The 27,368-nt window shown below is 40.0% G+C and overlaps 1 protein-coding gene across 4 annotated transcripts in view; it reads left to right on the forward strand.

Annotated features, from left to right (window-relative positions):
• The window catches only part of BTBD7 (BTB domain containing 7), an 89,062-nt gene that overhangs the window by 41,867 nt on the left and 19,827 nt on the right, over window positions 1–27,368 (forward strand). For all 4 annotated transcript variants that reach the window (XM_004434222.3, XM_087448026.1, XM_087448025.1 and 1 more), the window contains exons 4-5: window positions 24,433–24,641; window positions 26,186–26,261. In XM_004434222.3, coding sequence (XP_004434279.2) covers window positions 24,433–24,641; window positions 26,186–26,261 — 285 coding nt within the window. The remainder of the gene's footprint in view (window positions 1–24,432; window positions 24,642–26,185; window positions 26,262–27,368) is intronic.

Genomic DNA, 27,368 nt, shown 5'->3' on the forward strand with positions numbered 1-27,368 from the left:
ATCTATCAGGAATAATTTTCATTTACAAAGGGCTTTTACTTTCTCTCATTTGGTCACCCTGATAACCTGTGAGTATGGTGGGGCTCAGAGATTAATAACTAGCCTTTTCCCAAGCTTGTAAGTGATGAAATCGTGACTCGAACCAGCTCTTCTGACCTCAAGCCCAGGAATTTGGGCAAGACGAGAGGGGAGCAGTGTGGAAACCAATTTCCAGGGTTGAGGGTGGGAGACTACTGTGGTCTAATTGTAGGAACAAAACAGCAGACTTAGTGTTTGAAGCATCAGCTCAGAGGAGGCTCAGCCGTGAACCTGATTTGTGCTGAACCACTTGGTGTGGAGCGAGGCATGTACCTGAGGGAAATGTGGGCCCAGCTAGGAGGTTAAAAAACTGGGGGGGCAGGGGCCTGGTTGGGTCACCACTCAGACTTTGCTTCAGAACACTCAGCCAGAGAACAGAGGGCTTTGTGCTGAGTAGGCCATTCTTTCCTGAACAGACAAGTGTTCCTGTATCAGTTGTTTGACTTTTTTGGCTGCCTAACATAAGGACCTTCTTTCCTAGTTTTGGGAAATTCCTCATTGTATAGGTCTTGATAGAAGACAGAGCCCGCCTCCCAGGGTGAACACCTGAAAGGTCAGATACTTGCTTTCTTAGTGTTCTCTGCGGTTAGGGCTTAAGCACGCCACCCAGGCTTTTTGAATTGGGAGCTGATGGCACAGAGAAGTAGGGACTATAGAGAATTCTTTCTGTAAGCAGGGTGGGAGCAGTAAGATCTAGTGGAAAAAAGAGAAGTCAGTGGCAGCAGTGCCAATGATGGCATTCACTGTCCAGGCACAGAGCAGGAGCTGTAGTGGCCTGGGTCCCAGGGCAGCACAGGGTACTCACTGGGCTGAATCTGTGATGTAGTCCTCGCTCCATAGCCTTCCTTTGTTCTTGTTTGTTTTCTGAGCCTGGTCTCCAGCTTTCCCAGCTAACAGTATCCTTACAAATAAGTTCCTTTTCTGTTTAAGCCAAATAGAGTTGTTTTCTGCAATTGCAGCTTTAGAAGCCTGGTTGGTAACAGAACCTATGTTAAAATAATGAGTAGATAAAATTCCAAAATAGATGACTAGATTGGAAGAGTCTCATAAGAAAGATCAGGTGTTTGATCACTAGCTTTTCACAGTGACCTTAGCATACACTGCATAAACAGCTCTGAAAATGTGAGAACATACTATTGATTTATAATTTTTTTAGTAAAAATCCACTCTTTAGGGGAACTATAGGTTTTCTCATGAACTTTAACAACCCACGGGCCTATTGTAAGAACTTATGTTTCTTTGTTGTAAATACTGTCGACCTCAGAACAAAATAGCCCAGAATTAGCACCAGCATCTACATGCATATTCCAATGCAGAGTACTTTATAGTAGTACACTTTAAACTGAAGATTTTATTTTCTCCTCTTGATCAAAAATGTATTTTTCAGGGTTTGGAATATCAAATTTATTTATAACTTTAGTTCCAAAATGGACTCTGGAATGCGTTGCCCGTCTTTTTGTCATAATGCATGTGATTATATTTTATTGAATTAAAAAGTCTAACAGAGAAACAACTGAAAGCAATGACCTAATTTTTTCCCTTAGCAACTTGGTTAGATTCCAAGAGTGTGTGACTTGAAACACATGCAAAATAGCAAAGACTAACTGTCCCTACTGACTGTCCTCCCTCTTCCCATCCTCTCCATTGTCCCCATGTTGACACTCGTCCTTCTGTCTCAGTTCAGTTGAGCTGGCAGTTCATTTTACTTCTGTCTGTAATTGTTTCCTCTTCTGCAGATTGATCTGAATAATGGAGCTAAAGAAAAGACCATTATCAACGGATCAGAGTAGTAAATGTAGGTTTCGGTTAAACATGCAGCATAGGTGAAGAATTAATCTCAGTGTCAGGAATGGCAGTTCAAATGACTCTCAAGTTATACATCTCTAATCGTAATGAAACTTAGCACTTAAATTTTTTACTCATAATTATGAGTAGGATTCTGAAGTGTAATATTTAATTGCATCATATTTCATATACACTACAAACTCTCCACGTCTAACCCTCTGCTCACACTTTTCTTTTGTCTTGGAATATCTTTGCTTTTGTTCACTAAATGTTCAAATTCTACCCTACCCTTTAAGACCAAACTCACAGGCTACTTCCCTTGTTTTGTCTTAGGCATTCCAAATTAAAAGTGTTTCCTACTTCCTGCAAACTTCTAAAACACTTCTTTTAGATTTTTACATTTTCTGACTTGTTTTGGCATTACCTGTGTACCTGTCTCATTTCCTCTACCAATTAGTGTATTATATACTGCCTAAAGACAAGATCAAAATCTTGATCACCTTTGAATCACCCTAAAACCGTAGCACAGTGCTTTTTGCTCTTAGTTGACTCTCGGTTACATATTTTGAATTATCTTTAATACCTATGAAAATTGAGTAACTTTTTCTTTTTAAAAAAGGGAGGGAGTGTAAAATTGTTTAACCCTAGAAGTTGCAAATAAAGTGAAAACACTGAACTTCAATCTAGGAGATAAATATGAAGTATTATTTATAAAAGTAAGTTTAGATGTAGTCTGAATGGTGTATAACTCTCTACCATTAAACTCGGTTTTAAGTTAAATTAAGTTAAATAAAATTGTCTCATCAACTCTTTGCTTTGTTGTTCCATTGATATGAAATAGAACATCAATTGAATTTAAAATATTCTTGGAAACCGGTCAAGGCTGTTAATCTTTTGAAGCCAAAAAAGTTTACTCCAAGGGCAATCTTTTTGCACTAATTTATAATTTAGATCAAAGAACTAATTATGTATCTAAATTTCAATAATAAAAATGCATTGAGGGGCCGGCCCCGTGGCTTAGCGGTTAAGTGCGCGTGCTCCGCTACTGGCGGCCCGGGTTAGGATCCCGGGCGCGCACCGACGCACCGCTTGTCCAGCCATGCTGAGGTGGCCTCCCACATACAGCAACGAGAAGGATGTGCAACTATGACATACAACTGTCTACTGGGGCTTTGGGGAGAAAAAGGGAAAAAAAGGAGGAGGATTGGCAATAGATGTTAGCTGAGGGCCGGTCTTCCTTAGCAGAAAGAGGAGGATTGGCATGGATGTTAGCCCAGGGCTGATCTTCCTCACCAAAACAAAAATGCATTGACAAGAATAAAACAAATATAACTCAGAATGTTAAAATAACTTGGGGGGCCGGCCCAGTGGCGCAAGCGGTTGGGTATGCGTGCTCCGCTGCGGCGGCCCGGGGTTCGCTGGTTCGGATCCCGGGCGCGCACCGACGCACTGCTTGGCAAGCCATGCTGTGGCGGCGTCCCATATAAAGTGGAGGAAGATGGGCACGGATGATAGCCCAGGGCCGTCTTCCTCAGCAAAAAAAAAAAAAGAGGAGGATTGGCGGATGTTAGCACAGGGCTGATCTCCTCACAAAAAAAATAAATAAATAACTTGGAAATTCTTATTCTAAATTAGGCATCTTTTTACTTCTTTTTTGTCCTGTTTAATTTATTAAGGAAAAATAAAATTGTAAAGAGTTGCTGTTGTTTGTTTCTTGTCTATTGAAAATGGAGTATTTATTCACACTTATTTATATACTTAAAAGACAGTGAGTATAGATTAATATTATGTCTTGTTATATGACTTTTTAAATGTAAATGTATATCAGGCACTTTGTAGCCATAGCAAGAAGTGTTATTTCTAAAATAAGTACGGTTCGTTTGAAGTAGAGTCTGTTGATTGTCTTCTATTTCTTTTTATTTAAAATTATGCAGAATTTAATTAGAAGCCTTTTCTCAACAGTGAGCAAAATCTTTTCTCTGTGATACTGAAATTCCAAGGATGCCACAGTGGAAGGAAACAATGAAATAGAGGAAGACTTGTTTGTTTTGTTTTTGGTTTGGCTTTTTCCTCAACCCAAATTGTGTGTTTATTATAGTCAAGTTCTGAGCAACTGAATTTAATTTGAACTTTACGGATATTAATATAATCAGATGAAAGATGAGATGCTATATAGGTCAGTATGGATGTGAACACAAAACTTTGAACAACATTGTACCACTTCTCTGGGATAAGAAAGAGCTGAGCATTTAGATTATTTAAGGAGTATATTGAACTCTAGTCACCATGAGGATAGCAGAGATAGCATCTTCAGTGCTGCCCAATGCAACATGTTCTGAAATAAAGACTTGTAAACTTACAGTATCGTGTTTTATCGTGAATTATTGAGATAACTGTTCTTCACTACACTTCTATCACCATTTATATATGACTTTCAAAGTAAAACAGAATAGTTAACTACGTCAATTGATCAGAACTGTTTGTATCAGGCCTAAAATAAGACACATATCTTTAAGATCTTAAAAATGAATTTTTAAAATTTCAGGTTAGCATTTATTGAACACCATTGCTATGCAAGATGCAATACCAGGGAGAAGAGAATTAAAATGAACAGCCTTTGAATGCCACCATGTACCTAGCTTCAAGACAGGAACTCCACATACGTTGTTTCATTTCATTCTCACAACAAACCCGTAAAGCTCGGTGAATGGGTTTCCCATTTGTGCAGAGAGGTTCAGCGATAAATAACAGTGCCCAAATTTAATGGTATTTTATAAATATGAAGTCTGGGGTTAGATCTGTGTTCTAATCCTGGCTGTGCCACATACTAACCATGTAAATTCTGTCCAAGTTCCTCAACTTGAGCCTGTTTCTTCCCCTTCGTAGAAGTGCAAGCAGCACACACTATTCCTGACTTATATTGGGTGCATCTTAACAAATGTTTTAAAAACTGAATTGCGTTAATGCTTTCGTAGAAAATTTCTAAAGATAAGAATTGAGTTATTATCCTTACACATCATTTGACAGTGTAGTTCCAAGTTTCCGAAGTCTAAAAAACATTACCAGATTCAGACTTTTTTTAGAATGGTGATACATTCAGCGTTCGAAGGCGAAACAGGGCCATTAAAAAAATGGTCCATAATGCTTTCCCAGGGTGGTGGGCTGTTTGGTCTAAACTGTTACTCCACTGTACTTTAATTCAATTATAGTCCCTTTTTCTCTTAGAAATACTAAGATAAATGGCCTAATTGTTGCCTTTTCCTAAAGCCCCAACTTATTTTTATTTTTCTGACTCTGCTATAGTTAAATTTGAACTACTCCTCTTACACCTTCTGTTGCCAAGGAATACAGAAACTAATACAATTCACGATGCAGTTTATTTGGTGTAAGGAAAATAGATTGGGGGAGGGCGTTAGTGATTGAGGAGGGAAAATGACAGAAGGAAGGAAGAACCTCTGCATTGTACAAATATCCTGGCTTTTCAGAATCAGTATTAAGATACAGAGTTGAAGTTTCTGCCCTAAGACCAAATACTGCTCTTATCTCCAGAGAAGAAGGACTCTGACTAGACACAAGCATTCTATCTACTTCTGGTTTTAGAAGTGGCTAGAAGAAACTATTCCAAGAATTAAGATAGATTAGTAGTATCAGTAATATTGTTTAGCTGTTACTGTGTGCGAGACACTGGGCTAAGCCCTTTTTGTGGAATACCTCACTTAATCTTTACAGTAACCCATATGGTAGCTACTCTCATTCTTCCCATTGTAGAGATGTGGAAACAGGCACTTAAGTTGTTACTTCCCCAAGTCCACTTCTACTGATCAAAAGATGGACTTCAAATAGGAATTTACTGAGCACCTACGCTACACTCAGTGGCTAAGCTTCTTATATACTTTGCATTTTAAAAGACTTTAGATAGTAAGTTTGGTAACATTCCTAAATAAACCATCCCGTTACAATTCTAAGTTTGAATTAATTTATTTCAAAAGCAGTTCATGCTCTCATTGTTTGAAAAAAAGAGAATGAATGATACAGAAAGGCAGCCTAAAGTGTATTTTCACCCACTACCACTCCTTTCCACAAATTCTTACTGATGACATACTTTGAACACTTTGATGTGTTTCCTTACAAACCTTTATATGTGCAGGAATGTGTGTATTTCATGTGTGTATCTTGTTCTGTTGTATAAATAGCATCACACTATACATATTATTCTGTGTCATGCTTTTTTCTTAATAAAATTTGGAAAAATTTTTATGTCAGTATGTATAGAGTTATTTTAATAACTGGATTTTTTGTTTCGAAAATATGAGATGCACTTATGGTTGCATTTCAGATAATACAAATAATACAAAAGATGTTTAAGAACCGTTCAGTCTCACTCCTCAGTGATAAATACTGTTAACAAAAAGTACCTTTTTATAAGTATCTCCTAAAGACTGAATCTTAGTTTGGAGTGTATTTATGGAACTGCTAAAACATTCAGTGAGTATAAACCGCCCAGAAAGTGCTTGCCTCCAACTGTTTTTTCATATATTTTGATGAAAAGGAATATCAGTTTCTATTATAAATTAACATGGGCTGGCCTCACTAGATACATCTCCACAAAGGGGATGGCTTTGATATAGTAAAAGACTTTGAGCTCTATTTTGGTTCTTTTGATTAAAACATTTTTATATACCTCATAGGCATTGACATGTCTACAAAACTTCTGATAAATGCTTTATGTGTCATGGCATTTCAAGGTGAAATATCCACACATCTGAAAGTTGTGCCAGAAAACTGAAAACACAGTTTGTGCATGTCTTTGTTTTTAACCATATTTCTCTTCAACCGTAATAGAGTTAGGCCTTTTCCAAAGTGGATTGGTTTTTAATACTGAGTTTCCACTGTCAGTGTTCCTTCCTACTTGAAATTTACATTAAAGAACAATGCTTAATTTTGGCATGGTGATTCATTAAAATATTTCTAGAAAATATATGGGCATCACATTGGCTTTCTAAACCTGTTGATAGCTGAGCTTGTATCTAATTATGAGAGGTTCGGAAAATTTTCTAAGCTAAACTGTTGATTAAAAAGTTTCTTTGGGGGCCGGCCCGGTGGTGCAAGCGGTTAAGTGCGCGCGCTCCGCTGCAGCGGCCCGGGGTTCGCTGGTTCAGATCCTGGGCACGCACCGTTGCACGGCTTGGCAAGCTATGCTGTGGCGGCTTCCCATATAAAGTGGAGGAAGATGGGCACAGGTGTTAGCCCAGGGCCAGTCTTCCTCAGCAAAAAAAAGAGGAGGATTGGCAGATGTTAGCACAGGGCTGATCTAGCAAAAAAAAAAAAAAAAAAAAAGTTTCTTTGTTTTATTTTATGCCTCATCTTAAATTCTAGACTGATAGTTTTTGTTTATAAGTGTAAACAATAAGGACAGCCCAGTGGCATAGTGGTTAAGTTCGTGCGCTCCGTTCTAGTGGCCCTGGGTTCGCGGATTCAGATCCCAGGCACAGACCTACACGCTTCTCATCACACCATGCTATGGCAGCCTCCCACATACAAAATAGAGGAGGATTGGCACAGATGTTAGCTTAGGGACAGTCTTCCTCAAGCAAAAAGAGGAAGATTGGCAACAGGCATTAGCTCAGGGTCAGTCTTCCTCACAAAAAATCAAATTGCAAACAATAAAGATATTAAGTATCTAAAGTCTTCAGTGGTATGAACCCCACTCCGAAACTACATTTTGATGTCAAGTTTTTAGAGGTACTAAATTAAATAGAAGTGGATGTATATGATATTGTATATCTGATCCTCATAATAGGTCTATAAACCTGGGAGAATAGCAGCTGCCTGAATTTTGAAGCAAATAAAGGTAAAAATGGGACATTATGGGAGAAAGGGAGGAATACAACCTGCGGATTCAAATGGACCTTTGACTCCTATACTTTGTTCATTTAGCGAACACTTATTGAGCTCTTACTGTATGCCAGGCCCTGAGATTAAAGTAATGAGTAAGACAGTCTAGTAGTAAGTACGAACAGGCAGTTACAGTGTAAGTGCCCTGCTAGAGCGAAGCACTGGATGCTAGGGGAGCACATAGGAAGAGGAGCCCCAGCCTCAATGCAGGGAGTCGGGGAAGGGGGGACAGTATCAAGGAGAACTTCTCAATGAGGCTGAGACCTGGAGAATGAATAGGAGTTCAGTAAATAAAGATTGGAGGTAAAAGGGAACATACCAGGTAGAAGGAACTGCAGGTACAAAGGCCTAGGGAGAAATGGGAGGGAGGCATGGGTTTCTGGAGATAGGGGTTGCAGAGATAAGAGAGGTGTGGCAAGAAGTGAGGCTACGGAGGTGGGCAGGGCTGTCTAATAAAGAACTTTGTCTACTGCGCTGAGACGTGGGCTTTGTCCTGAGCATAGCAGGTCATGTGACTGCTTACATTTGCGTCTTCTGAAAGATCTCTTTGGCTGCAGCATGCAGAGACCATAAGAAATGTTCCAGAAATAGTGGGGTTTTTTTTAAAATAATATATTCTTTAAGGAGATAAAATCTATAAATTACACATTAAAAATTACTAATTCTTTTTAAAGTTTCTTACTATATTTATTCATTTATTCAGTAGAATTTTTTGAGCACCTGTTCTTTTAGGCACTGTGCTAAGCAATTACCTCACATTATCCTCTATGATAGCTGTTATCTCCATTTTACAGATAAACTGAGGCTTGAAAATGTGGTCAGTTACCTTGGGTTACAGCTAGGAAGTGTTAAGGCCAAGATTTGAATCTGGTCTTTCTGACTCCAGAGCTACTGTTTCCCATTTGGGGGGAGTTGTGGGGCGGAGAGAGAGTATGGTCTCTGTGAGAAGAAGTCATCTGTGAGGTGCATTGTTTTGAAGGGAGCACATGATTATATTTAAGAGATAACTAACCAGTAGGTGTCAAAAAGTTTTCTGAAAATCATAATTACATGGCTTTACTCCCAAAGGTTTGGATTTTTCCTTTATTATTATAATGGAATTAGGGATACTAACTTACTGTTTTGTCACTAGTGGGAAAATGGTTTAAGGATAGTAAGCAAGGATGGGTATTTTTTTTTAAGATTTATTTATTTATTCCCCCCCCCAAAGCCCCAGTAGATAGTTGTACGTCATAGCTGCACATCCTTCGAGTTGCTGCATGTGGGACGCGGCCTCAGCATGGCCGGAGAAGCGATGTGTCAGTGCGCACCCGGGATCTGAACCCGGGCCGCCAGCAGCGGAGCACACGCACTTAACCGCTAAGCCACGGGGCCGGCCCAAGGATGGGTATTTTTTGTTTTTAGATAAAGAGATGTGAACCTCTGAGTTTTTCACATACTGGGATTATTTTTATTTAACATTTTTAAATAAATGATCTGTGAGAGCAAAGTGTATAATACATTTAGGTTATCATCAACTATTTCTGTTCCCTTTATGATCTTTGACTTGCTCTGCTCTGGAGACTGTGCTCCATTCCTACCCTCTTCCACCCCCTACAAACCCCTCCCACCCCACACAAACCCCCATGCTTGCTCTTGAGTTGGAATACACCAGTATGATGGGTACCCTCATCAAGGAAACATACTTATAATAATAGCTGCCATTTATTTAATGTTTACTATAAGTTAAACAATGTACTAGGTGCTGTGTGTTCATTATCTTATTTAATTCTCAAAATAACCTGATGAGGTAAATTTTAAGCATTAGAAAACATTTTTCAGATGAGGACACAGGCAAAATTTCATACGTTACACAGCTAAAGGGAATTGGGATTGGGTGTCTGGTCAGTCCATCTCTAGTGGTATCTCTGGCATCTCTCTTCCAGCAAGATATTTGCACAGAAGAACATGTGTTCGGTTTCAAGGAGTTGGGGCATCCTGTGGGTCCCAGAGTTAGATCCCCTGCATCATAGTATAGCAGAGGCTTATATATGATGCCTGTGTCCGGAGAACCAATTTCCCCATGAATGGTTCTCCCTTTCCTTATGCTGTTCTAACCCCCAAAAACACTTAAGCATAAATATTAAAATGCCATATTAGAGAATATTAATTCATAAACATTAAAGAAATATAGTATTTTTTGTGTGCGTGTGAGGAAGATCAACCCTGAGCTGACATCCAATGCCAATCTTCCTCTTTTTTTTTTTTTTAAAGATTTTATTTATTTATTTTTTCCCCCCAAAGCCCCAGTAGATAGTTGTATGTCATAGCTGCACATCCTTCTAGTTGCTGTATGTGGGACGTGGCCTCAGCATGGCCGGAGAAGCAGTGCCTCGGTGCGCGCCCGGTATCCGAACCCGGGCTGCCAGCAGCGGAGCGCGCGCACTTAACCGCTAAGCCACAGGGCCAGCCCCAATCTTCCTCTTTTTTGCTGAGAAAGATTGGCCCTGAGCTAACATCCATGCCCATCTTCCTCCACTTTATATGGGACGCCGCCACAGCATGGCTTGACAAGCGGTGCGTGGGTGCGCGCCCGGGTTCCGAACCCACGAACCCGGGGCCGCCAAAGTGGAGGGCACGCACTTAACCACTTGCGCCATCGGGCTGGCCCCTAAAGAAATATAAATCTGTATTCAATTAAGTATCCTAAGGGTTCTTAAACTTAGTCCTTATTTTTTTCCTTTTCCTTTCATGGCTTAGAATCTTCAATCTTTTATCAGTTATTATGTTTGCTTTAGCCGCCTCCTTTATTTACTTAGTTACTAAAGTTTTCCGTAGAAGTTTTCAGCTTCTTTCCCATCTTTCTCAGTCTTTTTCCCCCCCCTCACACAGCTTGGCAAAAGCTATAAGAGGAAAGAGCAGGGCCGGCCCCGTGGCTTGATGGTTAAGTGTACGTGCTCTGCTGCTGGTGGCCTGGGTTCAGATCCCGGGTGCGCACCACCGCACCGCTTCTCCGGCCATGCTGAGGCCGTGTCCCACATGCAGCAACTAGAAGGATGTGCAGCTATGACATACAACTATCTACTGGGGCTTTGGGGGAATAAATAAATAAAATTAAAAAAAATAATAATAATAATTTTAAAAAAAAAAGATCCTTAAAAAAAAAAAAGAAGAAAGAGCAAGTGCTCAGTGTACATTTTCACCCTGCAAGCAGCAGGAACCTCAGTGATGGCCTCTTTCCCCTCAGAAAGGAGTAGTGTTCTCAGAGTAGAGAACCTTCTCATTTCCCTTCCAGGGTTTGCTTAGGTTTGGTGGTAGGTGATGGAGTTTATACTGAGCACTGAGGGAAGGGACTCCTGGCAACTTCCATAGCCTAATGTTTTTGTTTTTCTATTATTCGATTTTTTGAATAGGTAATGCATTCACGTGGAACAGAATTCAAAAGGTGCTAAAGGATACTCAGTGAAGAGTCTTCTGCCCTCCCAGCTTTTTACTCCCCTTCACAGAGGCAGCCAGCGTTCCCAGTTTCTTGTATATCCATCCAGATAGACAGTCCAGAGATTGTCTCAGAACATAACCTTTTAAAATATACTGAAAGGAAACATAAAAAGATATTTGGAATAGATCTATAGTATTAGTAATGCCTTTTGGCATTTAGCTGTTGCAAGAAAAACTTATAAGACTATTAAAAGGGGCATAAACTTGAAAGATATACTTCCATGTAGATAAATATATGTTACACTTCATGACTCTGTGTTATGCCTCTCTACCCAATGGGGACAACCAAATTCTGAACATTAGCCAAAAGGGTAGGAAAAATAAAACCCAGAAACACTCAGCCTTTTTTTTTTGCAGTGAAAATAGATTTTAATCTAGATTTCTTTTTTTTTCTTTTTGTTCCAGCTTTATTGAGATGTAACTGACATATAACATTGTGTAAGTCTGGGGTGTACCATAACGATTTTTGATACACGTATGTATTGCAAAATGTTTACCACAATAAGGTTCGTTAATGCATCCTTGCCATCCTGGGACCAGTAACATACACCACAGAAGAAACAACCCCGTTAGACAAGGTGCCCATGCCTGAAACCCTGCCGGATGTACGGGAAGGAGAAAGACCAATCCCGGCGGAGGCCTGGCATATGGATGGCTCTGCAAGGGCCCCCCCCACCCAAGTGGACAGCAGTGGCCATCTAGCCTTCGACCGACAGCATGTGGTTGGATTCTGGCTCTGGGTACAGTAGTCAGTGAGCTGAATTGTGGGCCACCTGGATGGTGTTGACTCCTGAGCCTGATCCAGTATGTCTGTACGTGGACAGTGGGGCAGTCTGTAAGGGGCTCACCCTGTGGATGGCACAATGGGCATGACAAAAGTGGGCTATTAATGGTCGCTCATTGTTGGGGGCAGAACTCTGGGATGATATCTGGCTGCGGGTCCAGGGGATGATGATAACGCATCCTTTACCTCACATAATTAACATGTTGTTATGGTGAGAACATTAAGGCTCTACTCTCATAGCAACTTGCAAGTATACAATATACTATTGTTAACTGTAGTCACCACGCTGTACATTAGATCCCTAGACCTTATAATCTTATAACTGAAACTTTGTACCCTTTGAACAACATAATGTGTATACACACCACATTTTCTTTATCCATTCATTCATTGAAGGACACTTAGGTTATTACTGTGTCTTGGCTATTATGAATAATGCTGCAGTAAACATGGGGATGCAGATATCTCTGCAAGATAGTGATTTCATCATCTTTGGATATATATCCGAAAGTGGGATTGCTGGGTCATATGGTAGTTGTATTTTTAATTTTTTGAGGAACCTCCATACTGTGTTCTGTAGTGGCTATACCAGTTTACATTCCCACCAACAGTGCACAAGGGTTCCCTTTTCCCCACATCCTCACTAGCATTTATCTCTTGTCTTTTGATAGTAACCATTCTAACAGGTGTGAGATGATATCTCATTGTGGTTTTGATTTACATTTTCCTGATGATCAGTGAAGTTGAGTACCTTTTTATGTACTTGTTGGCCATTTGTATGTCTTCTTTGGAAAAATGTCTTTTTAAGTCGTCTGCCCATATTTTAATCAGATTGTTTGCAACTGAGTTGTATGAGTTCCTTATATATTTTGGATATTAACTCCTTATCAGATATATGGTTTGTAGATATTTTCTCCCATTCTGTAAGTTGCCTTTTCATTTTAGTGTTTTTTTTTTTTTTTTTTTAGCTGTGCAGAAGCTTTTTAGTTTGATGTGGTCCCACTTGTTGGTTTTTGCTGTTGGTGTCATAGCCAAAAAATCATTGCCAAGACCAATGTCACGAAGATTTTTCCTGGTATTGTCTTCTAGGAGTTTCATGGTTTCAGGTCTTACACTTCAGTCCTTAATCCATTTTGAGTTAATTTTTGTGAGTGGTGTAAAAGAGGGTCCAATTTCACTCTTTTGCTTATAGATATCAAGTTTTCCCAGTATTATCCTTTCCCTGTTGAGTATTCTTAGCTCCCGTGTCAGTCTGCCTTTTTTTTTTCCCCAAACTGTGATGCACCTTTACCTAAAATGTTGATTGCAGTTCTTACCACTCTTCAGAGAAGTAGTAAAGTTAGATGTGTTCTGAGAAAAGATAGCTGAAGTAGATCAAAGGAACAAGTACTAAGGGCAGACTAAAATGATGAGGAGTGTCCGATATGTCAGAAACGATATTGCTAAGATGGTCATAAACTTACTATGACAAGTAGACCCTAAGGTGACCCCTAATGATCCCCATCTTCTGGTATTCATACCCTTAAGCAGTCCCCTCCCCTTAAGTGTGAATGCGACCTACGACTTGTTCCTAACCAATACAATATGGCAAAGATGATGGAGTGTCACTCCCACGATTACATTACACTATATAAGACTCTGTCTTGATAACAGACTTGCACTAGAGACTTTTTCGCTTGCTGGCTTTGAAGAAATAAGCTACTGTGTTGTGAGATAGCCTGTTGATGGCAAGAACTGCAGGCATCCTCTAGGAACTAAGCATGTGACGCCCCCAGCCAGTAACCAGCAAGAAGCTAGGCCCTTAGTTATACGGCCACAGGGAAATGAATTCTGCCAACAACCTGAATGGGCTTGGAAGCAAATTGTTCCCCAGTTGAACCTTCGGATGCGAATGCAAGCCCAATTGGTACCTTGATTGCAGCCTTATGAAACCTTGACTGAGGACCCAGGTGACTTGTGCCCAGACTCCTGACCCACAGAAAATATGAGATGATTTGTTTGTTGTTTTAACCCGCTAAGTTTGTGGTAATTTGTTACACAGTGATAGAAAACTAATACATTATTTAATCTTCTGGTGTTATTTTCATAGGTCAAAACAGTTTATTAGGGTAAAACAATAATTTAAATCCATTTTGTCACAAGTTACCACACTTCTGATGGTAGCCAGCCACACCTATACAAAAGACTCAATTTAGGAAAGCTGGTGGAATTAGCCACAGTGCAAGCTGCTGCAACTGGCTGGAGACTGTCATTGATATTCTCATTGTAACTGTATCACTCAGAGTTCAATCAGGGAAGCTGAGCAACTCTGACTCATGGGATAAGGGAATTATTATAGGCATTGGGCCTTACACAGTTGTGGGAGAACTGGGGAAGAGAAGGTCTGAAAGGGAGAAGAGTAGGTTGCAGAGGAGTTGTCAGCCAGTCAACGTGAGAAGCCAAGCACATCGAGCCACTGAAGTGGGGCTGCGAAGGGGAGCACGTGGAGAGTGGCTCTTGTGTCTGTGAATCTGCAGCCAAGCATCTGATTGTGGCCTGGATCTAGTGTTGTCACCACGTGGGAGGGAGAGCTGGGCATGGAGTAGAGAGCAAGGACAAGCTGGAACCCACAGGCACCTCTGCGTCTGCTTGTCACCACATCTAGCTACAGTGACTTTTAGAGGGGTGCTGGTTCTGCCTTCCAAATTGCACACATTTCTCTTTTGGGCGACTTTAGCTTGGAACTATACAGAGATGGAGATTGTGGGAAACAGTTCTAGCTTAAGCAAGTTGAAACAGTACAAATCAGCACAGTCTTCTGTCACCCAATCTAGATTGTCATCACACTTTAGTAATATTTCAGCAGGTCTAGGTGGCCTGCCAGGTGGAGTGACCCAGACCTTCATCCCAGAGGTATCTGAGCTCTTAGGTGCTTTATCCGTGGTTGCCACCGTTTCCTGGTCTGCATTATCACTGTGTAGAGAAGCACCTTAAGGATGCCCCAGTGAATCCCTTGGATTCCAGGTGAACACCTTCCTGCTCTTGTTGTATTGCCACAAACCTAGCACCCTGGTCCAGCACTCTCAGGATCTGCTCCCACAAGTGTTCCTCCATGACCTGCCTGTGCCTGTAGCCAGGTCTTGAAATTCTTGGGTGTATACATTCTTTCCTCCCAGAACAAGGCCTGTATTTTCTCTCTCAGACTGTGATCTTGAGTGATCAGATCCTGGTTATTGGTTTGCAGCTAGTGAGATGAGGCAGGAGCGGATCTTGAAGAGAACAAGCATTGTCTTTTCATGTTCCTAGAGGGTCTCCTGACAAGAGGAGGCTGCTGGCCTCTAGCAAGGGGTTGGGGGAGCTGCTTCTCCCAACCCAGAATGTTCAGGCAAATCTTGGGGTTTAACATTCCTAGTTCATCCACCCAAATATCCCCATTTCAGATTTCTGTGTCCACTTTGTTCCTATCAGGACCCAGATTTTATCATAGAAGATTTGTCAAGGCTTTGCATTCAGGTCTTCTTTGTAGCTCTGATATCCTTAAAATTAAATCTTGAGCCTGAATTTTGACATTCTGTTCTGCAGCTACAGGAAGTAAGGGTCTCTCTAAACACTAATCTAGAAGTCTTCTGACCTTGACATAATGCCTAGACTTGAGGGGGCTAACCTGTGCCTGTCATTTTCTTTTTTCATGATTTCTAAATCTGTTAACTAAAGCCAGCCAACATCAGGTCCTTATAGTTACTAATGTTCCCATTCCATTCAGGTGCCACCACTAGTGCTAAACTAATACATCACTTAGTGAAAAACCTTAGTATTGTCATGCTGCTGCATGCAGGGATTATCACCACCCCACTTACGATTAGGAATGGGATCCTTTTTGCCATCTGACCAGTGAGTGATCTAGTTCCAGAATCTCATTTGAGAATCTTGTGTTCTAGGGCCACTTCTGTTATGATCATTGTGTGAGTATCTCCTCCCATTCCCCCACAACCTGTGCTGAAACACAGCGTGAAACAAAGGTTGTGTGCAGATAGTTTATTTGGTAAGTAATCCCATGAACAGGAGTGAGAATTGGAGGGGGTTAAATAGGGGAGGAGGGAAAGCAGTACAAGAGTGGGCCATTGAGCTGGTCACCACTGGAGGCACCTGGGTTTCAGTCCTGCTGGGATCCTCTGAGGAGCTCTGTAGAATCTTCTTCAGAGTGGTCCCCCTAAGGAATAGCAGAGAGGAACATTTATTCAGCCAGCTCTCAGAAGTTGCAGAGTCCAAAGAATGACAGTTAAAAACACTGAGGCACAGATTGACTTGTCTTCTAATCCACATGTCTGACACTCATTTTCTGTCTTGAATTCTGGTTGCTTTTTTAAAATAGAGAGATATGCAGGGATGATGTGTTGATAGCGGTCAATCTGTCAGACGTATGCTCAGTATGGATTGGAATACTGAGGGAGGGAGACAGTAGGAAGCTTTTCAGTAATTGATGTGTAAGGTACTGAGGATTTGGACAAGGGTGCTGTTAGTGGGAATGGAAAATAAAGAGGCTGATGGGAGAGCATTTTGAAGGAAGGATCAGTAGGACACGCTGACTAGTTATATATATAGGTCAGAGGAGGATGAGTCGGCATAGCTGATTTAAGATGTCTAGCCTAGAAAAGGAGTAGTGTTGATGGGCACATTGGCTCCCCAATGTTATTTAATATAATCAGAACTCTGGTGGGATTATTTCCTCCTGCATATGAGGGAATGAGACTCACGTCTCATAGGTGATGAGGGAGAGAGTCAAGAGTTAGTGATATGAATGCCTGAATTCAAAGCCTATGTGCTCTTGCCACTGCTTCAGGCTGCCCTCACTTCCCTCTTGTTTCATAATTCCTTTCCTTAGGATTTGGAATCAGTCACGTACAGGTTAGTAGGAAAGAACTGAAGCAACTTTTCCCTCAAGCCTATTTGCACTTGAAGTCTTATTCTGATTCTGGTGCCACTGAAGAGTCACTATGCCTGCCCTAAGGCCAGCCTTCCTCTATACTTGTTACATTGTTTTATTATGTGTGACAGGCTGTAATCTCCCTGCACAGTTTCTTTCCTTTCTTCCCCCTTGCCGGTTTCCCTCTTCTTCTTTCCACCTCAACCCCAATATGAAACTCTGAATCTGGAAGCCGCTTATACGTTTCCTGATGGACATGAACCAGTGAAAAGGTTTCCCACCTGTATTGGTGCAACAAATATGAGGGTATACTAGGAATAACGAAGAGTGTGAGGGTGGCAATAAAGTTTCATAATTCCTTTCCTTAGGATTTGGAATCAGTCACGTACAGGTTAGTAGGAAAGAACTGAAGATCCTGACAGTGTATTCAAGAAACTGGTCAACATTGAAGCTTATTTTAGTTATCAGAGGAACACAAAGCAGAGAAAAACAAAAATGTTGATCATAAAGACAGAAAGTGATCCTATTTTAACATGTAGCAATAACAATCATTTGTATTACTAAATGTCAGATTAATTTATTTTACTTCTTTATATCTCTGCCTTGGTCATTCATGTTACGTAGCTCAAATTTTGAAAAGAGGCATTTTTTCCCCAAATTAAGAATTAGAAAGAAAGTATTCTGGTGAAAGAGAATAGAAGAAAGGATTAAGCAAGTAGGAGATGGATCTGTAAAATGCAGTTATCATGCAAGCAGAAAGCATTGTAAGAAGTTGACTTCACACTGTCTGCCAACCTCACAGCAGCATCACTGAAAATCTGCTGCCTGAGCAGACTGCATGGGCACCTTTGAGCCATTAAATGTCCTGGCTACTGGGCCGGCCCTGTGGCTTAGTGGTTAAGTGCGCGCGCTCCGCTGCCAGCAGCCCGGGTTCGGATCCCGGGCGCGCACCGACACACCGCTTCTCCGGCCACGCTGAGGCCACGTCCCACATACAGCAACTAGAAGGATGTGCAACTATGACATACAACTATCTACTGGGGCTTTGGGGGATAAATAAATAAATAAAGTTAAAAAAAAATTAAAAAAAAAAAATGTCCTGGCTACAGGTGAGTTTTTCTCTTAAAAGGAAATTGTTAAAAGCTTTTGAATTCATCCAAAAAGTTATATAGTTTATTAGTCAACCACTGCTGTGTAACAAACAACCGGAGAGTCTCAGTGGTATATAACAATGAACATGCATTTCCCGCAAATTTACAGGTCAGCTGAAATCACAAATTTAAGTTTGCAGCAACTAGAGTCACTCTTGGATGCCACTGTGGGTCAGCAGGGCTGGGTGGCTCTGTTCCCACTGCTGCTCATTCTCCTTGTGGGACCAATAGGCTAGGCACAGTATGGCGTGGCAGTGGCAGAAGGCAAGAGGGCGAGCCCAATTCCCAAAAGTATTTTTGAAGCCTTTTGTCACATCACATCTACTCGCATTTCATTAGTCAAAGCAAATCTCATGGCCAATTCCAAAGTCTTGGGACAAGGAAGTACACTGTGCCCATGGGTGGGGGGTGGGATCAGAGGGCTGGTGGTGTCGAGCATGTCTGAACAGTAATCTACCATATGTGGATAATAGTCTAAGCTCTAAATTTCTAGTTTAAAAAGATGAAGTAGTTGTTCTGATTGTGTCATTTAGTTGTCTTTGGAGAAATAAAGGTATGTACTATTTTATTTTATCTATATTTGGGAAATGGAGTCAGTATCCTCTATAGGGAAAAAAAGAGGAAGAAAGTATGCCCTCTAAAAGTTAATTAGTACCAAATGGAAGGAAACAAATTTGACATCCCTATTTCTTGAAGTTGGCATAGGGGAAAGGGATTCTAGACAGAGAGTGCTCTTCAAAGTGTGTCTACAGTGAGAAAAGTACAGATATTGAGAGTAAGCTTTTAAAACTTTGGTAGCAATTTGACATTGCCACAATATTCATGCAGCATTTTTATTGAATTTTACTAGTGTTGGTCTGACAGATTGGAAATTTTAAAAGAAACAAAAACAAAAAACTGTTCTTTGACCTGAGATAGTCTGAGAAGAGCTGAGATAAAATATGGCACTCTGCTCACTAGGAATGAATACCTGCACTGCACATAAGTGGCCCCTCTGATTTATTTGTCTTTTGGGGTTTGGATTAGTATCACTTTGTCACCAAGAATCTGACCATCTTTGAGTGTGTAATGTTTTTGGACCTACCAGGCTGGTCCAAAATTTACCGAGGAAATGGCATTGTGTGAAACTTCTTTGCATCTCACTTGCTGGCCTTTCCCTGCCAGCATCCATTTGGCCTTGCTGCTATGTTTACATTTTCATTTCATTACCAATAACCTTGACAAAAGGCAAATTTACCACCACTTGAAATCTTTGACCGTAATATGAAAATATTAATTTTGACAATATTAGATAATCTCTTTAAAAATATACCTTTCAACATTCCAGTTTTTCGCCTAATTGTCTTCCTTTTACATTTGTGAGTATCACCATGTCTGGTGTATTTATAACATGCTTTTCTGTTCATGAGAGAAGTGGTTCTAAGTGAAGAAGTTCTGATGAGGATTGACTAGTATAAGACCTAAGTTTAGAGGCATAAGGGGTAGGTGGGGGTGTGTGTGGGATTTTTAGGAGGGAAGGGAAGAATATGTTAAGTATGACTTGTCTTTTTCCTAGCTGCATGACCTTGGATAAGTTAGTTAATCTTTGTGAGTCTCGGTTTTCTCATCTGTAAAATGGTAATAATAATAATACCACCTTCTTTGAGAAGAAGTGCTAGAATTAAATATTCTAAGTACAGAGCTTGGCACATAATAAGTTTCAAAATACTAGCTATTACGTTTGTTTTTAATTACCTACTAGGTTTCAGGCACTGTAGAATCAGAGATAAGGTGGGGCCTCTATCCAAAAGGAGCTCTCAGTCTGGTAGAGGATTCAGACAAATATATCAGCTGGATAAAATAGAACGAGAGTTAATGCTATTATAGAGAGTGACACAGGGCACCATGAATACTTTTAGGTAGAGAAACAGCTGACCCAGGCTTTGGGGAGCAGGATCAAGGTTGGCTTTTGAAAGAGGAAACTTCTAGGCTGAGTCTAGATGTGGAGGAGTTAAGAAGGAGAATTAAGAGCTTTTCAGAACAACATGTGCAAAGGCCTGGAGGTGTGACAGAGTTTGGTGGAATTCTAGGAAATTACAAGTAATGCAGTATGATTAGAGTGTAGAAGATGAGCAAGGATGGGCCTGGAGAGGTTGGCAGGGGCCAGACCATCAAGAATATGTAGTTTGGGTTTTATTTTGAAGTCATTTGCAAGCTATTGAATAATTTGTTACATATATAATCTAATTTGCATTTTAAAAGATCGTTCTGGCAACAGTATGGAGAACTGATTGGAAGGGAGAAAGACTGGAGATGGAAATTTTTTTTAGGCTATTTCAATAATGCGGGGAGAAAGTATCAGATTCTGAAATGGAGGTTTTGGAGATTCGGTGGAGGGGATGGATTTAAAATAAGAACAGAATGAACAGCATTTGATGGTAGATTGGATGTGGGCTTCGGGAGAAAGAATCAATAATAGTACTCAGATTTCTGGTTTTGGTGACTTCGGAGAAATGAGATACCCTTCTCTAAAGCAGGGATTAAGAAGGTAGGTACTAGACTTCCCAAAGAAAACAAACTGACTTTGGGATTTAAGATGTCTGCAGAATATCCATGTGGAACTCTCCAATGGGAAGTTTAAGGAATGCGTCTTGGAGTCGGGAGAGAGCTCTGGGGTGGAACTGTAGACTTGAAAGTTGTGAGGATGCAGAGGGAGTTAAGGCCCTGGGGGCAGATGACCTCACCCAGGGAAGTGAGTGGTAAAGAGCTGTGTATTCACAGCGCTTGGCAAGTCGGTACTCCAGAATGTTTGAATGAATGAAGAGTGTCAAGGGTACAGCCTCATTTAAATCTCATAACCCCTGAGTTAGGAGTATAATCCCAATTTTACAAATGAGAGCAGTTCCGGCTCAAGGAGGTTAAGTGATTTGCCCAAAGTGACTTTGCTGCTAAGTGGCTAGGGTGGGATTTCAAGTCCAATCTGTCTGATTTCAAAGCCCATTTTTTCCTACCATGTCTCACTTCTTTGTAAACCTCAGAAGTTTAAATATATGATGTTATCATTAATTCTCTTTCTTTACCTCTGCCAGTATCCTGGTTTAGTAGGATTGTGATACATCCTTTTAAATAGCCACTTTTTCTCTGTTTTCCCCTGCTTCATTCCCCAACATGTCTCTCAGATTGCCTTTCCTGTCAGATTGACTCATCCTACTCAACTGTACTCCAATGCCTCCTTTAAAACAATAGACTGACAGAGTCCTCCACTAGCGCCTGGGTGAAGCCTGTCCTCCTCAGCTTGGCATTCAGGGCTCTCCGTAAAATCTCAAGAACTGTTCAGTGCTTTTTCATATTCCCACTTCTCATCAGCACATAGTCATGCCTTTGGGTGTTGTTTACATGCAGATTTCATTGTGGTGGTCTCAGTGTTCCTTAGAGGGATCTCATTTTAATGTTTAAATAAATTAATCTTGGGCCGGCCCCGTGGCTGGGTGGTTAAGTGAGCGCGCTCCAGTGCTGGCGGCCCGGGTTCGGATCCTGGGCTCGCACCGTCGCGCTGCTTCTCCGGCCATGCTGAGGCCGCGTCCCACACACAGCAACTAGAAGGATGTGCAGCTGTGACACACAACTATCTACTGGGGCTTTGGGGGGAAAAAATAAATAAATAAAATCTTTAAAAAAAAATAAATTAATTAATTAATCTTTAGATATAATTACTCTTATGTTTACTCAGTTACCGTTTTCCTAAAAATGATTTTATCTTCGTGATGGAAGCAGCTTGGATGTCATCTGGCCTTAGTTCCATGTCCAGTGTAGGGGTTCTTTGAACTCTTTCCCTGATGTGATGAGCCAGCCTTTGCTCCTACATTTTTCCAGAGGGATCCTTTTCTTCAGGGGATGAGGGGAGTGCAATTCTAATTGTTAGAAATTTCTTAATAGTGAGGGCCGGCCCTGTGGCTTAGCGGTTAAGTGTGCGCGCTCTGCTACTGGTGGCCCAGGTTCGGATCCCGGGCGTGCACCAACACACCGCTTCTCCGGCCATGCTGAGGCCGCGTCCCACATACAGCAACTAGAAGGATGTGCAACTACGACGTACAACTATCTACTGGGGCTTTGGGGTGGGGGGAAGGAGGAGGACTGGCAATAGATGTTAACTCAGAGCCGGTCTTCCTCAGCAAAAAAAAAAAAAAACAGGAGGATTAGCATGGATGTTAGCTCAGGGCTGATCTTCCTCACAAAAAAAAAAAGAAAGAAAGAAATTTCTTAATATTGAGTCAAAATCTCCCTTCTTTTAACATCCATTTGTTTCCCAGGAATTGCCTTTGGAACAACAGAGAATCCAGTAATTTCTCGTCTTCATTTCTCATGAAGGTCCATTAGACACTTAAAGATAGCTCTTATGTCTCTCCTCAGGTTTCTCTTACAAAAGCCAAATAATCTTGTTCACTCGGAGCTTTTCTCCTGTGACAGATCTCAAACTCTCTACTGTTCCTTTGCCCTCCTCTGAGAATTCTGGAGTTTTGTCAGTGCCCCATCTACGACACAGGGCCCAGAACAAAACACAGCACCCCACAGGAGAGCAGTGCAACATTATTCCTTTGATTAGGACTCTACGCTTGTATCTTAAAAGCCTGAGGTTGCTTCAGCTTTATAGCAGTCATGTCACATTTTGCATTTGTTCAGTTAAAATACCCAGATATTATTTTTACATGTGTGGTAGTTAAGCTAGCTCTCCTCTATCATCTATTGTACAGTTGATTTTCTTTAATTTAAATATAGAACTTTCTAATTTTCCTAGTTATATTTCAGCTTCATTTTGACCCATCTTTTTAGCCAATTATGATCATGTTATCCAGTGTGTTGTTAACTGTGTTTCCCAGTTGGGTCGTTTGGAGGTATTGAAGCATACTTTCCACATCTTCACTCGAGTTCTTGATAAACATCACAAACACAGAGACTCCCCACACCCTCCCCTGAGTTAATCAGTGCTACTTACAAATGGTTCTGTTAAACACTGTTCTGTCATCCATCTATATCTCTTCATCTTATCTGCCAAGATCTCATTTGTAGATTTAACCAATTTTTATTTAGCACCTACCATGTGCAAGAAGGTGCTAGAGTTACAGTGAAGACAGCAGTCCCTGTCTTGTGGAGCTAACAATCTAGAGACATCATGAAGTATTTTGTTAAATGCTTTGCATAAATCAGGTATTTTGTTAAATGCTTTTCAGAACTCAGGTTACACTTTTCTCTATGATATGCTCCTTATCTGGTACCATTATCAGAAAAGGGAATGAAGCATTACTTTCTGCAGACTCTATATTGGCTACTAATGAGCTTATATCACCTGAATATGGGATTCATTACCTTTCTCTTTTCACCTTTCATGCTTTCACAATAACTGAACTTTGGAAGTCTCAGGAGTTCATTGATGCCCTTTCTTTTGGCTCTATCTCTTAAAGCTCTGAGCTCATTAGAGAGCTGCCTGTTTTGCCACATTTTTGTTGGTGATGTTGGTGGTGGTGTTTAAACACCTCTTCCCCCCCCCCCACATTATCAGGGTTCTTTTTTATTTTATAGTAAACTTAGTTATGAAGAATTTCTGTCCAACGTTAGCCATTTTCCCTTCCACAGTCTTTGTCATTCAGATTTTACTTATAGTTTATATTTATATTTTGAAATGATCTTTCCTAAGGAAAATAGCAGACTTTCCTCAGATTTTCTTCTCTTCTTTGAGCTCTTAAGGTGCCATAGTCACTTTCTCCAGGATCCTGGTCCTTTTCACTTAAACGACTTATTTATTTTTAATTCACCAGAATTAATCCCAAATGAGCATAAAACTACACTATTTTGTGTATCCTGAGGGATTTAAACTATCAACAATGCAAGCTGGTATTTTTTTTATTAGAATTATGCAAAGAACAGTTGTCCTAGTTCATAGAAGATAGCCCACCTGTCTTCTCAAGTGTGGATTCTCTTACCAGTCAAGTGTCATCCATATCCTTCCTCTGACTGACCACTTCCCACAACTGTATCATTTCTACCTACTCTTCTTTCCCTTTTTGTCCAGTGCTCTCCACTACAGTGTCTTATTCAAATTGTTGGATTTGCACGTAGATATTTATTTTCTTAAACAATTGTGAGGATTCCCTGCCTTTTTCTATGGATCTGTCTCTGTGGGACAGCAGATTTCCTGTAGCTGTCATAGTCTATTGTTACCTATTGTTACCCCATCCCACCAAGTCCTAGTGATTTCCATGAGATTTTATTTATCTCCTTGTTCTTTTTTACTATTGCTACTTTTAAGTATAGTGTCTAATACACTAATATTCAATAAGTAATATTTACGATTAATCTTAAGAAGTATTTGCCTTCTCTTTTAGGCTGTGAGGATATCATTGCTGAGAGCATCTCATTAGATACCTTAATTGCCATCCTCAAGTGGAGCTCTCATCCATATGGCTCTAAATGGGTGCACCGACAAGCTTTACATTTCCTCTGTGAGGAATTTTCCCAGGTCATGACTTCGGATGTTTTTTATGAACTCAGCAAAGACCATCTGCTTACTGCTATCCAGTCTGACTACCTACAGGTAATCATTTATTCACCTCTCAAATTCATTGTCATCCATATGTGCACCCATCTGTACTCTATTATTCTCCCATTTAGGGAGAGCAACCCACCCAGGAATGTCCTCTTCAAATTTGTACAACAAAAGCCTTCTGGCTCTCTGGCCGTTTGTGCACACTGCTGCTATGACTGAACATTGTGAACAAGCCCAGGTCCTAAGCAACTACGCCAGAGGGGTTGAGGCAATAGGCAAGGTCAGAAGCATATCCCACCAGTGATTTTCTTGGCTTCCATTAGTAGTAGATTCACTATAACAGTTTCTTATTTTTGGTGGAGTATCAGATACTTAGACTGTAGATAGTAGCTTAAGCAACACAAAGTAAAAATAATATTCACTTTCTGATCTACTCAAATGCTTATGAAAACTCAGTATATGTGTCCTGCCAAAGTATAAGAATGTTTTCAACTACTTATTTTTAACCAGAAGTAGTTTTTAGCAAATCGTTGTGTCCTTGACTTATATGTCAATCTAGTCTGGTAATTTAAACTAACAATAGATTGAAAATACTGCAAAAAATACTTGCAGGCAAAGTATGTTCAAATTTAATAAATTTTTTTGCATTGGTAGTATGAATTTTATGATGAAAACTATACAACTATTTTAATGTTAAGAAGACATAAACCCATTGAGCCATCTCCCATTTCTTTATATTTGTACTAGAAAAATTATGAAATGCTTCCATCTCAGTCAGAAATGCCGTGAAGAGTCAATAATCCACTTAGCATCTGTGCTTTTCCTTCATACATTGCTTTGATTGCAGTACAAATGTTGTCATAATTGGATTTGATTTATTTAGGATCTGTGTTTGTTAACCTTGTTTCACTGTCCTGATCCAGACTGTGTGCATTATGGGAGATAGGATTTGTCAGTTCTCTCAGATTATTGTCTTTAGAAGCTTTGTGTTTCTTCTTAGAAAGTAAAAACCTTGGAGAGCAGCCTAGATTTGCTGTAAGATTTTAAAGTACAAAGAAATGAGGGGCACATTGCCACTTCACAGTTTGGGCTTGAAAGGTCTTTCCCCAGCCAGTAGCTTACCTCGTGGAGATTGTACTCTCTTCTGCCTGAACAAGTTGCCATACTTACTTTTTCTGTTCCTGCAGGAGATAGTAGTCACTCTCTATCCATATACTTCTACTTTCATTTAATTATCTCCATCTTGTCCCAAAAAGAATTTAAGGCAGTTGTGTAGAGGCCATGTAGTAAGATAAAATAAATTTAAAATAGGTGAAGAGAAAAGGATAAAGAAAAAATAAAGATGAAAGTAAGAATAAAAAATATGGTTGGAGCCAAGAGAGGTTATTGGACAAAACACATGGAATGCGGTCTTGTGTATTTGCTGTTGATGGACCACAGGGTTAACTAACACATTTCACACAGGCTGGTTTAAAGAGTGGAACCTGGTAAGTTGCACACTGTATTCACCTTATGACCTAGGAAAAGTCATTAATGAAATTAACCATTTATCTAATTTCACTAAAATAAATATAAACCATTTTTTATTATAGGCAAGTGAACAAGATATCCTTAAATATCTGATTAAATGGGGTGAGCATCAGTTGATGAAAAGAATAGCAGACAGAGGTAAGCTCAGAAAATTAGCTTGCACAGTCAGCTTTACCCGAACACTTGCTGAAATGCGTGCTGCACATCAGTCTTGACAATAGCCACTATTGCCTGGTGAAAAAAGAAATTTTTACAATCGGTAAAATCTCTTAGTGGAGAGAGTGTACTTTGTTAGAAATAAATATGCCAGAAAATTTCATTTTACGACTTTAAAAAGATACTTTTAGTGTTATCTTTCTATGTACTTAATGGTATATGTTGACTGGTTTATGGACATATTAAAATGAAATTTTTCATTTAATAATTACAGTGTTACAAAAGCATATTGTTGATGAAAATGTTCTGGAATTAAATAGTCGTGATGAGTGCACAACATTGTAAATGTACTAAAAGCCAATGAATTGTACACTTTAAAATGGTTAAAATGGTGAGTTTTATGTTATGTGAATTTTGCCTCAATAAAAAAATATATGACTACCCAAAAATGTATTTATTTTAAAATTTTGTGGAAGGTAAAGGAGAAATAATACTTTTGAATGGCCTCCAACTGGGGATACTGCAGAGGAAATGGAAGCATCCTATATAGGAGGTAGGCTTTCAACTTTGGAAGCTTATGATTCTATAGCAGTCCTTTATGTCTGGGGTTAGCCCACCCTCCTGTGTCTTCCCTCATAGACTATTGTGTTCGTTTATACAGTGAACCCAAATCAAAAAATTTTAAATATAAAAATTAAATACAAGTTTCCCTTTCTTGTCATTTTTTAACAGCTTTCTTTAGATATTATTTACATATCGTAAAGTTCACCTGTTTAAAGTGTTCAAGTCGATGGTTTTAGTACATTTACAAAGTTGTTCTGTTACATTTTTAAATATATAAAAATACCGAGTTAAACCCGCCTTTGAACCTTTTTATACTGACCTTTTAATACACTCCTGCCCAAGCACTAGGGAACAAAAGCAGTCCTCTTATAAGCCTTTAGCAATTCTCAGATTCAAATTTTTTAAAATGTAAAAACCACTACTATTAATTTGAAATTCCACTATATCATCTATCCTCCTTATTTGCAGATTCTCTATTTGCAAATTCATGTACTTGCTAAAGTTTATTTGTAACCCCAAAATCAG

The sequence above is a fragment of the Ceratotherium simum genome, chromosome 24 (genome assembly GCF_057802395.1).
Source record: "Ceratotherium simum simum isolate JZ-2026a chromosome 24, ASM5780239v1, whole genome shotgun sequence".
Taxonomy (NCBI): Eukaryota; Metazoa; Chordata; class Mammalia; order Perissodactyla; family Rhinocerotidae; genus Ceratotherium; species Ceratotherium simum.